The 13,367-nt window shown below is 42.4% G+C and overlaps 1 protein-coding gene across 2 annotated transcripts in view; it reads right to left on the reverse strand.

Moving 5' to 3' along the window:
* map2k5 (mitogen-activated protein kinase kinase 5) overlaps window positions 1–13,367 on the reverse strand; it is a 50,073-nt gene that overhangs the window by 30,131 nt on the left and 6,575 nt on the right. For both annotated transcript variants that reach the window (XM_060072306.1, XM_060072308.1), the window contains exons 4-8: window positions 10,689–10,758; window positions 9,752–9,792; window positions 8,454–8,521; window positions 8,313–8,361; window positions 6,146–6,210 (exon numbers count right to left, since the gene is read on the reverse strand). In XM_060072306.1, the coding sequence (XP_059928289.1) occupies window positions 6,146–6,210; window positions 8,313–8,361; window positions 8,454–8,521; window positions 9,752–9,792; window positions 10,689–10,758 (293 nt within the window). The remainder of the gene's footprint in view (window positions 1–6,145; window positions 6,211–8,312; window positions 8,362–8,453; window positions 8,522–9,751; window positions 9,793–10,688; window positions 10,759–13,367) is intronic.

Raw genomic sequence — 13,367 nt, forward strand, 5'->3', positions numbered from 1 at the left:
CGCTAACCTGCGGCTAAGTGTGCACAGTAGCTGAAGTTTTGGCATCTTCTAATCTAAGCAAACAAACATTCTGGCTTTGGAATTCACTTTAGGCCACCTACAATGACTCATCACAATGGCTATATCATGTAGCTAGAGCGTTCACATAGCCTCTAATTGCAAAGACAATAACGTTTAGTCGAATCAGAAAATCGAATATAATTGCATCGAAGGCTTGATATGTGAACCGTAAAGTGGCAATCTGAATTATCATACACCAATGCTTTTCTAAAATGCCAAGCCACAAGCATTTTTGATATTTTCTTTTCGTCTTCAGTTGAGCTTGAGTTTTTTTAAACATATTATCTATAAAAGCTTGGCCTTAATCAACCCGACTAATCCGACTTATATCATCTTTTGGCGTCGTATAGATGTACCTTGACCTAAACAAATTCCTTTATATTTTTATAACAGGCAATAAAAGACTTCAGATTCTGATGGGCAGCGATCATTAGATTTAGTATGCTATAACTTCTTTAGTGTTTCAGGGTACATCTTGAAACAGCTCAGTAAAATAAATGAAAAAAACAAAGCTCAGGGCACATACAGCTTATAGTCTTGTTTCTGTTTGGCTCCGCTTCCTTTAAGCCACAATCAATATCAGTTAAGCATGACTGCTTCTGCTAAATTAAGATCAGATGAAGATACTACGATAATTACGACAATCGCAAAGACACGGACGTGTTAAATACTGAATGGACAGTCTCACCTACTTTGTACAATCTATAGTTCATAATGACAGACATGTTCACCCTATAGCCAGTTGTATCACCACACATAACATCCCTGTAAAACATGATCGTCTCGGGAAGCTGATTGTATGTCGTTATGTTAAGTTGTGTGCATATGGATATGTACACTTCCTTATTGTTAGATGTTAATCTAAAGCAGAGCACAAATCTGGGTGAACATGGCAGTTTGCCACGCAAGCATTTTGTAGCACTGAACGCTATAAGTCACAACTAAGACTTTGAATCCTGAATCTTTGAACGAGTAATTTCCCATTCAGAATAACAACACTGTGGGCATAAGACAATATGATTGTATCCAAAAGAAAAAAGACAGCGCTATCGTACATAGTGCAACCATATCCATGTTTCAACTGACTAAAGTATGTTGGATCGTGAGAGCACTGCGTATGTCAGGATTTTTGAATGTTGAAACGTACTCAGAAGCAAAAAAAGTACAGTGGAAATGTAAAAGAACGTTGTTGTACTATATATATATCAATACACAATATGAGGTCATGCAAACAGGGCTGAAAATGAAGGGGGGAAGGGGGGGGGGGGGGGGGGGGTCACTGATCTCTTAAAGAAGCTTAATTCTCAGGCTGTCCTTGACCATCTTAGGGCTGAGCCTCCTCCTATGAGTTACGGCCGCATGCCCCGAGATGGCAGGGACAAGGGGTACAAGGTTACACATCAAACCCCCCCACCCCAACAACCCCCCGGCATACACTTCCCCCCCGATCTGACCCCAGTAAACGCGCCCCATTGCCTGGATCTTATTTACACTCCAGTTTGTACTGTAATGAAAGCTCCATCATGCAGTATTCATAGGGCCTCTCTGGATGGCCCCAGTGCTGGGCCGTGTGTGTGCGTGTGCGCTTGTGTGTGTGTGCGTGTGTGTGAAGAGATGACGGCCGGCTCGCTGGCGGGCCCCAGGTCTCGGTTTACAGCACCACGTGGGCCGCCAGCTGACTCTCTCTCCCTCTCCCAGACACTCTCACTCAGTGATGGCTCCGCTGACTGACTGGCAGGGTGCATGTGTACGTAGGGGTGAGGCAGAGACACACTCGAGGACCCTGGAGCCGCTGGAGCACAGAGAACAGGGTCCGGGTCGGGGAAATATATCACCTGACAACCAGGAGGGCTGAGAGACGTTGGAATCTATGATTAATGATCTCAGCATTGTACTTGATTACGGTCAACAGTGTAGCGGTAGTGATACTTTTTATTAGTCTTCATGGACATCTTGTTTAGCAACAGTCTCTCTAATGACGATATAACGGGAAAATGACATGGTCAAATATGTAAATTTAAATATTTTGAACAAATCGAATTGCATTTCTTTTTTTACAGTTAAAAGGATTCATTATTTATGGTTCTCCCGTCTGCATTGTTATTAAAGTAGTTGTCGTTTAAAAGGCAAACCGGAAACTCATTTTATGATTAAAAAAACGGTTGATATCTGCAATAGATACAGGTTTATATAGACAACATGTCTACAAAGTGAAATCCTTTTAAACAGCTTACACTGTATCGTTCACCATTAACAAAAAAAATACCATGATCATTATCCTTGAAAATAAAGAATTCTCCAATGTTTTTCAGCCAGGAGGGATCTCAATCCCATTGTGAATGCACAGAGACTGGGACACAGTATGGGATAATTACATGTATTTATCTAAGATTTGGTATTATTTAAAGGCATTAGTTAAAACATTAGTTGAAAAATAAATAAAAATATATAAAGCCTGATCATTTAGTAGCTGTTTATGTTTTGTTGAACTATTTATATTCTATTTATGTTGAACTAATGCCCTGTTAAAAACCCACTGGTTTTATTTTACTATAGTTATTACCAAACGCATTAGTCAATGCCTTAAGTAACATACAGCAAAATCCATGAAGAGCAAAGAAAGAAAAAATAAAATCAATGGAGAGAAAAGGACAGGGAATAGAAGGAAAAGTCAACGACTGGATTTAAACGGAGCCAGCCTCCCATGTAAATGTGCTCGCTTTTAATTGCACCGCAGGATCCGCAAGGTGCATGATAGCTTTTGTGTCCTTGTTAAGGCCTTTATAAGCTGTGGAGTCACACAGGCCAGCGGACGAGATGGGCCTGAGCGAAGGGGAGTGAGTAATAAAAACCAAAAGCCAGACAGTGATGGATGGCCGGGTCAGTGGGTGGCTATGGAGAGCTGAAGTGTTGGTAACATCCAATTGAGTCTAAATGGCTCTGGGTCATAAAAAGGTGCGAGAGGTTAAAAGCAGGGAGGGGAGAGGAGGCCAGGGGAGAGGGGGGTTTCATGGAGCTATTCTCTGTGAATAAACCCGTCGGAAGCAGGGGTGCAGGAGAGGACAGAGAATGGGGATCACAGGCTCAACGAATTAGAACACAATAAAAGATTCCAATGGTAGCGCGGCTTTGCTTCTGTCCTGTTAAACAGGGAAACACTATTTTTGGTGGGTGTGTCTACGTAAAAAAACATGCGTCTGTGTCTGTGTTTGCGCGCGTGCGTGCGTACGTACGTGCGTGCGTGCGTACGTACGTGCGTGCGTGTGCATTATGTATGTCATGTGGTTATCAACTCCTCAGACTGTGGCATATTATAATAACAAGAAAGGCTGGAAAAGCCCAACAGAGGACCGGACTGAATTACCTTTTTTTTAAAAAAGCAATTTATTGGAATACCCAAGGTGCCTTGATCGGCAATGAGGTAAAAACCTTTCTGTGCATGTTTCATGGTCACAGGGGCGTGTGTTTAACATTTTCAAAAACAATTTAGACGAAGGGGTTAGGGAGGACAAAGGGAAAAAGGAGAACTATGTGGAAGGTGAGTGCGATATCTCCAGTTCCAGTCAGTGCAGACTTTCTATGTCTCCTTACAAATATTAAATCCAGTCGTTGACTTTTCCTTCTGTCCTTACTTGTGCAATGACAATAAAGTTGAATCTGATCTGATCTGATATGGCCTACAACCTGAATATAACACATTCCTGCATGTAAATACAGATCTCCTTAGACAGAGGACAGAGAACGCAATTCTTATCAAAAATACAACATCGTCCACTTGATCAAATAGAACAGCAAAAAGCAAAACCGCACAGGGGACACAACTTTCTATATTTGTCTCTAGACGATTTGACAGGTTTGCTGAATACATGAACATTTTGTGAATATTTTTCTCCTCGTGCTACCCAATGTCCCTAATAATACCTATTAAGCTTTTAAAAATTAGATTTTATTATATCTTGAAAGTCGTTTCCATAGGCCCATCTATTTTTTAATGCAGTAAGCTCACAACCTGACAGAGGATAACAAACATCAATGATCGTCACCACTGCACAACTGGGGGATGACAATGAAATCTGTTTTTTTAAATATTCTTTATTTCTCCATATTGGATTGTTTTGATATGAAATGTGACATTAATGAAAACAGGACGGCTACAAACCACCTGAGCATTTAGTAGAACTTGGGCAGCTAAATTATGCTCTGGATGACTATCTAACAATCTTACATTCTTAACAATTTTGACCATCTTCTCCATGTGGTAAACCAGGTTGGGGTCGGCATTGATGCCAGGTAGACTTAGGTGACCGGGCCTCCATGAAATGTTTACAAGATGAGATCAGCTTCCTGCACTGACCTTTTAGGCGCTACACCATCACAACATGACTACTGTTAAGACATCTGAACTGGGTAAGCTCAGGGCAAGGTAAGGGAGGCAAGCCAATTCGTACGAACTTGTAAGATATGGCATTTTGAAGCATTTGATTCCTCTTATGAAACTCTATTCACTTTTGAAATTGATGTACTTTAAAAACAACAGAAATAGAGAAATTAACGATTTTACGATAACCTCATAACAAAGCTACAATAATTCTATATTTAAATGTTTAAACTACTAAACCACTTTTAAAACCAAATAATGAAAACAAATAACAGCAAATAAATTCGATCCTTCAAAATATACATTTGTCTTACTCATCCCTAACGTATGCTCCAAATTAGAGATCAACTCAAAAAATAGAAAAAGCCCAAGCAGCATTTTCTTCAATGCACAAGCGTATAGGACCAAAACAGACACAGGAATAATAATTGTGTAGCAGAGACCTAACAAAAAAAAGAAAATTCCATCTTCTTCCAACCATATAAAAAAATCACCAGCAAAGCATATGGATTTTCTGCTGAGCTCAATTGACTGAGAAGTTGTTGGACTAGCAATATTGGCCTTCCTCAGTGCAGTGGAACCATTCCCAGCGCCCACCAAATCACCAATCTCTCTTTCTCACTCCCTCTACTGTGAGAGATATAGGCTGTTAATGAAAACAACCTCATTGTAGCAACAATAAAACAGGGTAAGGAGAGGGAGAGGGTGAAAGAGAGCGAGAGAGAGAGAGCGAGAGAGAAAAGGACCAGGCTCTCAAAAGAATAAAAGTGGATTTAATGGATAAAGAATTTACTGGGGAGGGTTGGGTAGAGCTGCTTCAGAACAGCGACAGACCTCTCTGTCAAGTCAAGGTTACTCTGAACAGTGATCAATACTTCAATCTCAATAAAACAGCTCAATGGTTGGAGATTGACGAGCGGGGAGGGAGGGAGGGAGGGAGGGGGATAAAGTGGGGAGCTTGTATGCCAACCTTGTCATAACGTTCGCAGGGTAGCAATACATCAGTCTAGCCAGGGATCAGGGAATAACTCTTCTCTATCTGCCTCTCTTTATATATACATTGTTGATAACGCATGGTACTCTACACCAATTGCTGACATACCTTACGGCCTCAAATCAATACCATGCACGCCGGCAACCTTCATCTCGGAATACATGAATAAAGGCCAATCCCAATATTGTCACACACAAAGCGATGGATGGATGACACCACAAACTACATGGGAATGTTGGTAGAGCTGGCAGAACAGCTAGGAGGAAGTGAAAGGAATCCTTAACCGCCTAAAATAGCTGAATCGCAGGTTGACTATAGCAAGTCAACGATCTCTAGCAGACCCAACATAGAACAAGTTTTGGAAAAAAGGCCAAGAAATCCTGTGTGGGATGTGTGTGTATAGGCCATTTTCCTTACATTAAAATAGTATGTTGGACTTTGCTGTTGAATAAACAGATTGAAGCATAGTAATTTGTAATTTAATCAGTGGGACTAAAGCCCATATTTCAGAAGGCATCAGACCATTAAATCTTGCGAGATGAGCTTCAGTGTCCCGGATGAAAGTAGAAACAGTAAAAAATATATAAATACAAAACCAATCCCGCATTGGAGCAATGGGCAGACAGTTACAAACAATAGAAAACACTAAGTAAGTGAGAACACAGTAAATTAAGTAGCCATGGATTTGAGAATGTAAGAGATGCAAAACTCACTTGTACACAGTGCCTCCATTCCCATGGCCAAGCTGCTCCTGGCAGTGGATATCCTGGGCATTCATCTACAAAGAGACAAACCCAGTATAGCATTAGCTACAGAGTACCATTTACACAGAGAAGGCTCAGATAGAGTTCATGTACAATTAGAGCACATGTTAGTATCAATAGAGGTTCATATACAGGAAATATATAAATATAAAGCATGGGTATACATTGAGTTCCAGACAGCACATTTATCTTTTGTTTAAATAGGTCAAAGACGAGGACATAGGAGTCAGTGGAGGCCACGTGCCACAGTGTTGGCTACTGTATGTTGTTGTCAGGAAGTAAACAGTAAGAGTAACAGAGAACCACAGACACAGAGAGGGGAGGGGGGGTGGATGTAACTGGAGGCTATAAACAAGACAGGTCATTTCAAGTTCAGCACCCAAGGAAGAGAGGGAGAGGGGTGGAGAGGCCCAGGAGGAGGAGATCAATACAACATTTGCTGTCCAATTTATAAAAGGGACATTGTGCCGGGGTGACGGTGGGAGCTGAGCGATGTAGAGTTTAATGACGATTTGTTTGCTGTCGTCGTTCCATTCCACTTTGATAAAAGGTGTCAGAAGGGGGTAATATACACCGTGGCCCGGCTGACGTGAGCTGAGTTTGGGGGGGCTGATGGGTGGCTGGGGAGGGCCTCCTATTCCCATCACTGAACCTATGTGTATATATATATATATATATATATATATATATATATATATATATATATACTGTTTTTCCCTTCCAGAAATGTAAGCAAAAATTATAATATAAAAACTCTACAAGGCCTCTGAGGCAATATTTTGTTCACTTGTTAAAAACATGAAAGCCGCTTAACCCAAAAAATGTCTCACATGATGTGGCATGATATAATTGCATAGCATACATCTAAGTTCAAGATGTTACAATATCCATCACTGTCAATGTCAAGAGTGATGACGTAAATAATCAACTTATTTGATGCACTTATGCACACACGCACATACATACACATACAGGGGATGCAAGGCAATGGCCGGCCAGTAGTGCGGACACAACGACAGCAGCAGGAGGTTGAGTGTAAGGGAGGGAGCCTTAGATAAAGTTGAGTGTATTAGACAAGACATTCACCAGTAGGGGACCAAAGAATATCCTTCACATTGAAAGTCAAGTCACGGCAATAGTCACAGCAGAAATATGCTCTCATGCTCCTTCGCCTCCAGCCATGGGACTCATACATTTTTTGGAAATAGTCAAACTTTCCATTAGATCTGCAGGGATGTTCAGGTGTTTATTTTTTCCCTTTGGACCAAACCTTGACCTTATGTTTAGCTCTGTTTTCCCGATATTGTTTGTCGATGTGCTTTCAACAGCCTTCAGAATCCATTCAGAATGACTGAAAAGTTTCGACCGGGAGTCGGGACTACACTGCGCACAACCGGATGGTTGACAGGTGCATGTGTGTGTGGTGTTTTTGGCACCATGCTTGTACTTCCGGCGTTGTATCCAATGAAATCAAACACACGCGCGGCGCGGCACAACAAACAAACACACACACACACACACACACACACACACACACACACACACACACACACCTCGATTGATTGGATTACATTGTTGGAGGCGGCAGGGCTAACAGAGATGAGAGTGGACAGATAGGAGAATGGAGAGAGAGAGAGAGTGATCCAACAGCTCTATTAGCCCACCGTGGCGTGTGCACACACAGACGCAACCAGTCCCACACTTAATTGTCTTTCTGACATGCGCTCCCTGCCTGTGTGAGAGTGTGAGTGTGTGTGTGTGATTTTTGTTGCTTATGAAACGTACAGATAGGAAACTCCTTAACTGGGTACAATGTGACTAAATGGAGGTGTCAGCAAGCCACTGCAGAGGACATGCAAGTTGGACATTGGAAATTAATTCAATTAGATTAGATATAGAAATAGGAATATTGGTATCCCTTTTTTTGTAATTCAACCAAAAGATCATGTCAACATCGGGACAGACACAAATTAATTCATGGGTATTTTAGCAAACGGATTAGCTTCGTTAAATCTTATGCAAAATGTAAAATATGTTAGGATACTTACCACCCATAGATAAGAGCAACAAAGGCTAAGGTAAGAAAAACTGCTGAAGAAGAGCAAGAGGGCCTCACCTGTCCATTGGTCAGGATCTTCTTCAGCTCTGCAGAAGACTTCTTTAGGCTGTTTACATGTAAAACAAACATTGGTTTAGGAGCAACATGCCTTACAGGTGTGTTCATATTCCCAAGGCATAAGCGTCTTGTGCTGCTCACCTGCTCGTGGTCACAGGCTCTGGGGTGGCCTGGGAGCACTCGTGTGCTGCGCTGGGTCTCGTGTTCACCTGATGAAGTTGCCACGTACGAAAAAGGTAGAAATATAATCAGATGGGCAGATTGGGAAAGAGAAAGACAGACTCAGGAGAGACAGACAACAGGAGGCGTTCGAGAGTTGAGACCAAACATTTGTATGCCCCAATGGTTCCAACAATGAAGGCATGACTGATGGTCTAAAGACACTTTGAAGGACATCAATAAAAGCAATTTACACATTTTACTATTGTTCTTCTTCTGCGTCTCTGGACATGTTTACGGCAACATCTTGGCTCAACCCAGATATTAAACAAAGGAGTGGAGCATAGACACTTAAAGAGGAGGCTAAAAATAGCACTATTAATTGAGGTCATAGGGCTGGTGTGTTGGGTCCACTAAAGGCACGGGGATCCTCTCTTTAATTAGTGCCCAAGAAGACCTCATTTAAACAGATAGCCCAGACTCCCCTCAGCCAATTACTTTTATATTGAAATGAAAGAAAACAGGGCCAAACATGCTTAAAGGGCTTGGGGGAAAAAAACATCATCTTCACCAAAACAGACCTCTGGCCTCTGAAGAAGAAAGACGGAACCCCTCCGAGAATACATTGAAAATAATACACTTTCAGCATCAGATCTTTATGATTGCCAATGGTGGCCAACTTAAAAAATGGATTACCTTGAAAAAGAAAAAAAAAAAAAAAAGGCAAGACAAGGTGTCAGACCGTTTAACCCGTTGTAATTAGCGGTTGGCTTTGAACACAACATATGCCCAATGCCGAGTGAGAGGGCTCCGGGAGGGGAACTACGGAGGAGTGGGTGGGGCTGGGGGCTTGTAATGACAATTTCATGGCTGAGCTGAACAACATATCCACGCCCCAGCCTGAAGTTTGGAGAAACTGACCCTGCAATTCCCTGCTGATCCGACGTAAGGAAGGAGACGGCGGTTTATCGCTGCTGTTGTGCATGGCTATCCTAGCGTAAGCATATCGATACGGATGGAGGGCGACGGGGAGAGAGAGATTAGGCACTGGGTGCATAGCTGCCCATCTAAATACATACATATAGACTAGGGGAACGGCGGAATGAAGTAAAGCAAAGCCTTGACTTCAATTGACATTTCAATAAGTGGAACACACCGTTAAAGATCCACTTGCCTTCGCTTTATTTTTTTCTCCATCCCCTCTTTTTTTTTTTTTCTTGCTCCCTCTCCCTCTCTCTACCACTCTAGGAGGCAGCTGAAACAATTACTGAGATACGTACCTTGAGGCCATGTATGTTCCGTATCCCTGGGGTCTTGCCGGCTGAAACAGTAATTGACTAGATTGTAGAACACATCACTGTGCCACTTACAAAATGTACTGGAAAATAATCAGTTCTTCAGTGGAGAACGAGAGAGAGAGAGAGGGAAAAATAACTGAAATAAAATTAAATGAAATGAGTGTGACTGAAATTAGTTGCAGAGGAGAAAGTGATTGAGATGTTGGGCTCTTGAGACCACAGGGGAAGGAAAGAGAAATATGTACTTGTCTCGCTCTTAGCGACAAAGTAGGTATGCTCAAGCTTTCCTCAATTCATAAGTAGATGTCTAAGAAGAACATATACAGTATTGCTCTTCGAATGCATATCAAATCTTCGTCTGAACCAGCATTTGTAATACAAGTGTGCTTTGCTTTGTCATTACATTTACCATAGCAATGTGTCAAGGGTCCTGTCATGTTTGAGAACGGTTGGTTATCAAATAAGTCTTATGTTTCACTTGTTCCCATCTCATCTGAGCTTTACCCACAGTTCAATTCCTGACAGCAAAAATTGGACTGGCTGACCTCACCTTTCTTCATTCATTAACAGCCAATTTACATATGTTTTGATCTTAACTTCTGTAAATATAACCTTTTTGTTTTGGCCTTCAGGCTTTATGTTAAAGAGGTTCACTACTGTGAACGCCTTTAACATAAAGGGACATAAGTATATTCATGAGTTAAAAGGGTCAATTAACAGTGCGGCTCTGTAGTACACCGTTGATGTGTTTTGCAAAGAAACATTGATTCAGTACCCTGGAACAAATTTAACAATGAAACAAAACATGCTCCAATTGCTATATTTATACTATTTATACGCCTTTTTTGTTGGGAAAAAACACTGACTGGAGAGTGTTTTTAACACATGGAAGAGGTAAAAGACTATTTAACACACACACCTCTTGGAAATATTTGCAGAGGCTCCGGCAGCAGTCCATTGATCCGCTGTTCATTCATTGTGTTGCAGTACTGAAAGCAGAAGTGGAGAAAAGGATGGATTCAGTTGAATGCGGTCCAGAAAAATATCACTGGGCCCCACAAATAGTATATTAACAAACCTTTAAGTCTGAAAACATAAAAACGGCAGACTGCCCATATCAGTACTCAGGGAATCTATTTTGAAACCAAAACCAAACTCAACGGTGGTTTACAAACAACACCAGGATGCCTTTCTAACATTTCATGCATACACAAATAGACAAATATATAATATGAGAAAATGGAGCGAGTGAGGTGTTGAAATCTGTTGCCGGCGAAGACGGATGCCCTGTGGGTCTGTTCGGGGAGAGTATAGCATTAACCCTTATTCCTCCAGGTCAACAATTTACCAAGCGTCCATACCCTGAAGGGCTAAAATGCACACGCCTGCCAAGGCAACATAACAATTGATGTTTCAGTTAAGCAAGCCATCTGTTAAAGTGTGTGTGTGTGTGTGTGTGTGTGTGTGTGTGTGTGTGTGTGTGTGTGTGTGTGTGTGTGTGTGTACATAGTCCCTGATGTTAGCTAGAGAGCCCCAGTCGCAGATGGGCAAGACCAAACAGTGTGTGTGTGTGTGTATATATATATATTTATATATATATATATATGTACAGTGGCTTGTAAGTTCATGTGTGTGTGCATTTGGTCTAGGGAGGACAATGTCCCACCAGAGCTTCTTAATACCTGCTATCTTGGATCTGGAACGCTTAAAGCATGCAACCAGATCACACCGAAATAAGGTAATAACATGATACATGTTGTTATTACATATTAACTGGATCCCCACATAGTGAGGGCAGGGTTTGGTAGGGGTTTGAAGGCAGACAAAACAGACACAGCTGCCTTTAAAAGGACCTATTTATCACTGTCACCTCCTTCCTTGCTCCTAGCCTTCTGCTTTCACCCTGCCACGCTCTCACGGGACTCATGTATGAACAATAGGGCCAAGTAAAACACACGCCCCTACCCCCACCTCACAAATTCGGGTCGTTCAATGTTTGGGGCAGTGGGGCGGGTGGTGTCATGGTGGTGGTGGTGGGCAGAGGAGGGGGCGGCGAAAAGACATAACTTTAATTTTCTGCTCAGCTAACTTATTGATTAAGCTCACAATTACCACCTAATCGGTCGAGGGTGTAGCATTCAAAGACATTCTCCTTTGTTGGCCAATAACTAAACAGTCTGCGATGCCAAATACCATCACTCAGCCTTAAGGGACAAGAGAGGGTGAGCGGGCAGGAGGAAGGAGGGGTGGGGGTGGTGGTGGAGCCGGCGGTGGTGGTGGTGGTGGTGGTGGTGGTGGTGGTGGTGGTGGTGGTGGTGGGCCTCATCATCATTAGCAGACTAAGGAGAGCTGGGGAGTGAGGATGGTGGAATTAGAAGCGCTGCCTCCAGGGGGAGCTGAGTGAGAGATGAATGAGGCCACGGCTCTTCTCCTGTCGTCTTCGTCGTCTTGCTTGGTGTTTTCCCATTTTAGCACGCTGACGTGGGGCTGCGCTGTAACTTTCAGCAGCGCCCGGCTGTCTTTCAAGGGTGTCGACCAATGATTAGAGACGGCTGGCGGAGCGCTGGGTCTCACAGGAGCATGTAACAATCAACGTTCTGTGAGGAGGACTTGGGAGGGCGGGGGGGTGTTACAGTTAGGGGCTCTTCGCAGATGGATGTTAATTAAGTGAATTATTTGACCATTAATTGTGCTCTGCAATATGTAGCCTGCAACTTTTACTGGGTGATATAAAAAAGAACTTAGCTGAAATTAATTAGACTAGAAAAGAAGAAAGAAAAAAAGTGTGATTATCAATGTGTTATCTGCTCCTTATCCCTCACAAACATAGACCAAAGACACACACACACACACACACACACACACACACACACACACACACACACACACACACACACACACACACACACACACACACACACACACACACACACACACACACACACACACACCATTGGAAAGCCTAATTAAATGTCCTGATTCTGCCTAACATGCTGCTAATACCTAATTCCTCTTACTTGTACATAATAGATGTCTACTCAACATGAAATGGAATAAAAGACATAAAAAATAATCACTCCCGCTTCACTGGAGTGGCCTAATTGTGATTGCCAACAGACCAACAAGAATATGAATATAAATGCATGCAGAGCATAAGCACCATGTGAGGAGCACCTATTAGTACGCATGGATGGGACCGGTGTTCCTTGTCCCAATGTCCTTGCAGAGCCCATGCATTGCTCTGTTCAAGACTGCTAGAATACTCAATAGAGTGGCGAAGTCACGCCCATTCCGGTAGAGCCCATGGGACCTATGAGATCGAAAAATATGAATGGGTTTCAATGGAGAGAAAGTAATTATTTTCTGGTCCCAGTCTTTATATGCCCTGGATTACACATATGTTGTTTGCGGATTCAAATGATAATTTTTCATGCAAAGAAAACTAAAAAATTCACGAAGAAGTTTGATATTGTTAGGTTTTGTGTGAGGCCGCTTTGTGAACTACAGCTCTTCGCTGCTCTCGTCGACGCGAACGACATACGTCACCACCCGCACTTGGAACTCCGGTACAGACATGGCTCCACTTCACCGCTTTTTT

Source organism: Gadus macrocephalus, chromosome 14 (assembly GCF_031168955.1).
Source record: "Gadus macrocephalus chromosome 14, ASM3116895v1".
NCBI classification, from domain to species: domain Eukaryota; kingdom Metazoa; phylum Chordata; class Actinopteri; order Gadiformes; family Gadidae; genus Gadus; species Gadus macrocephalus.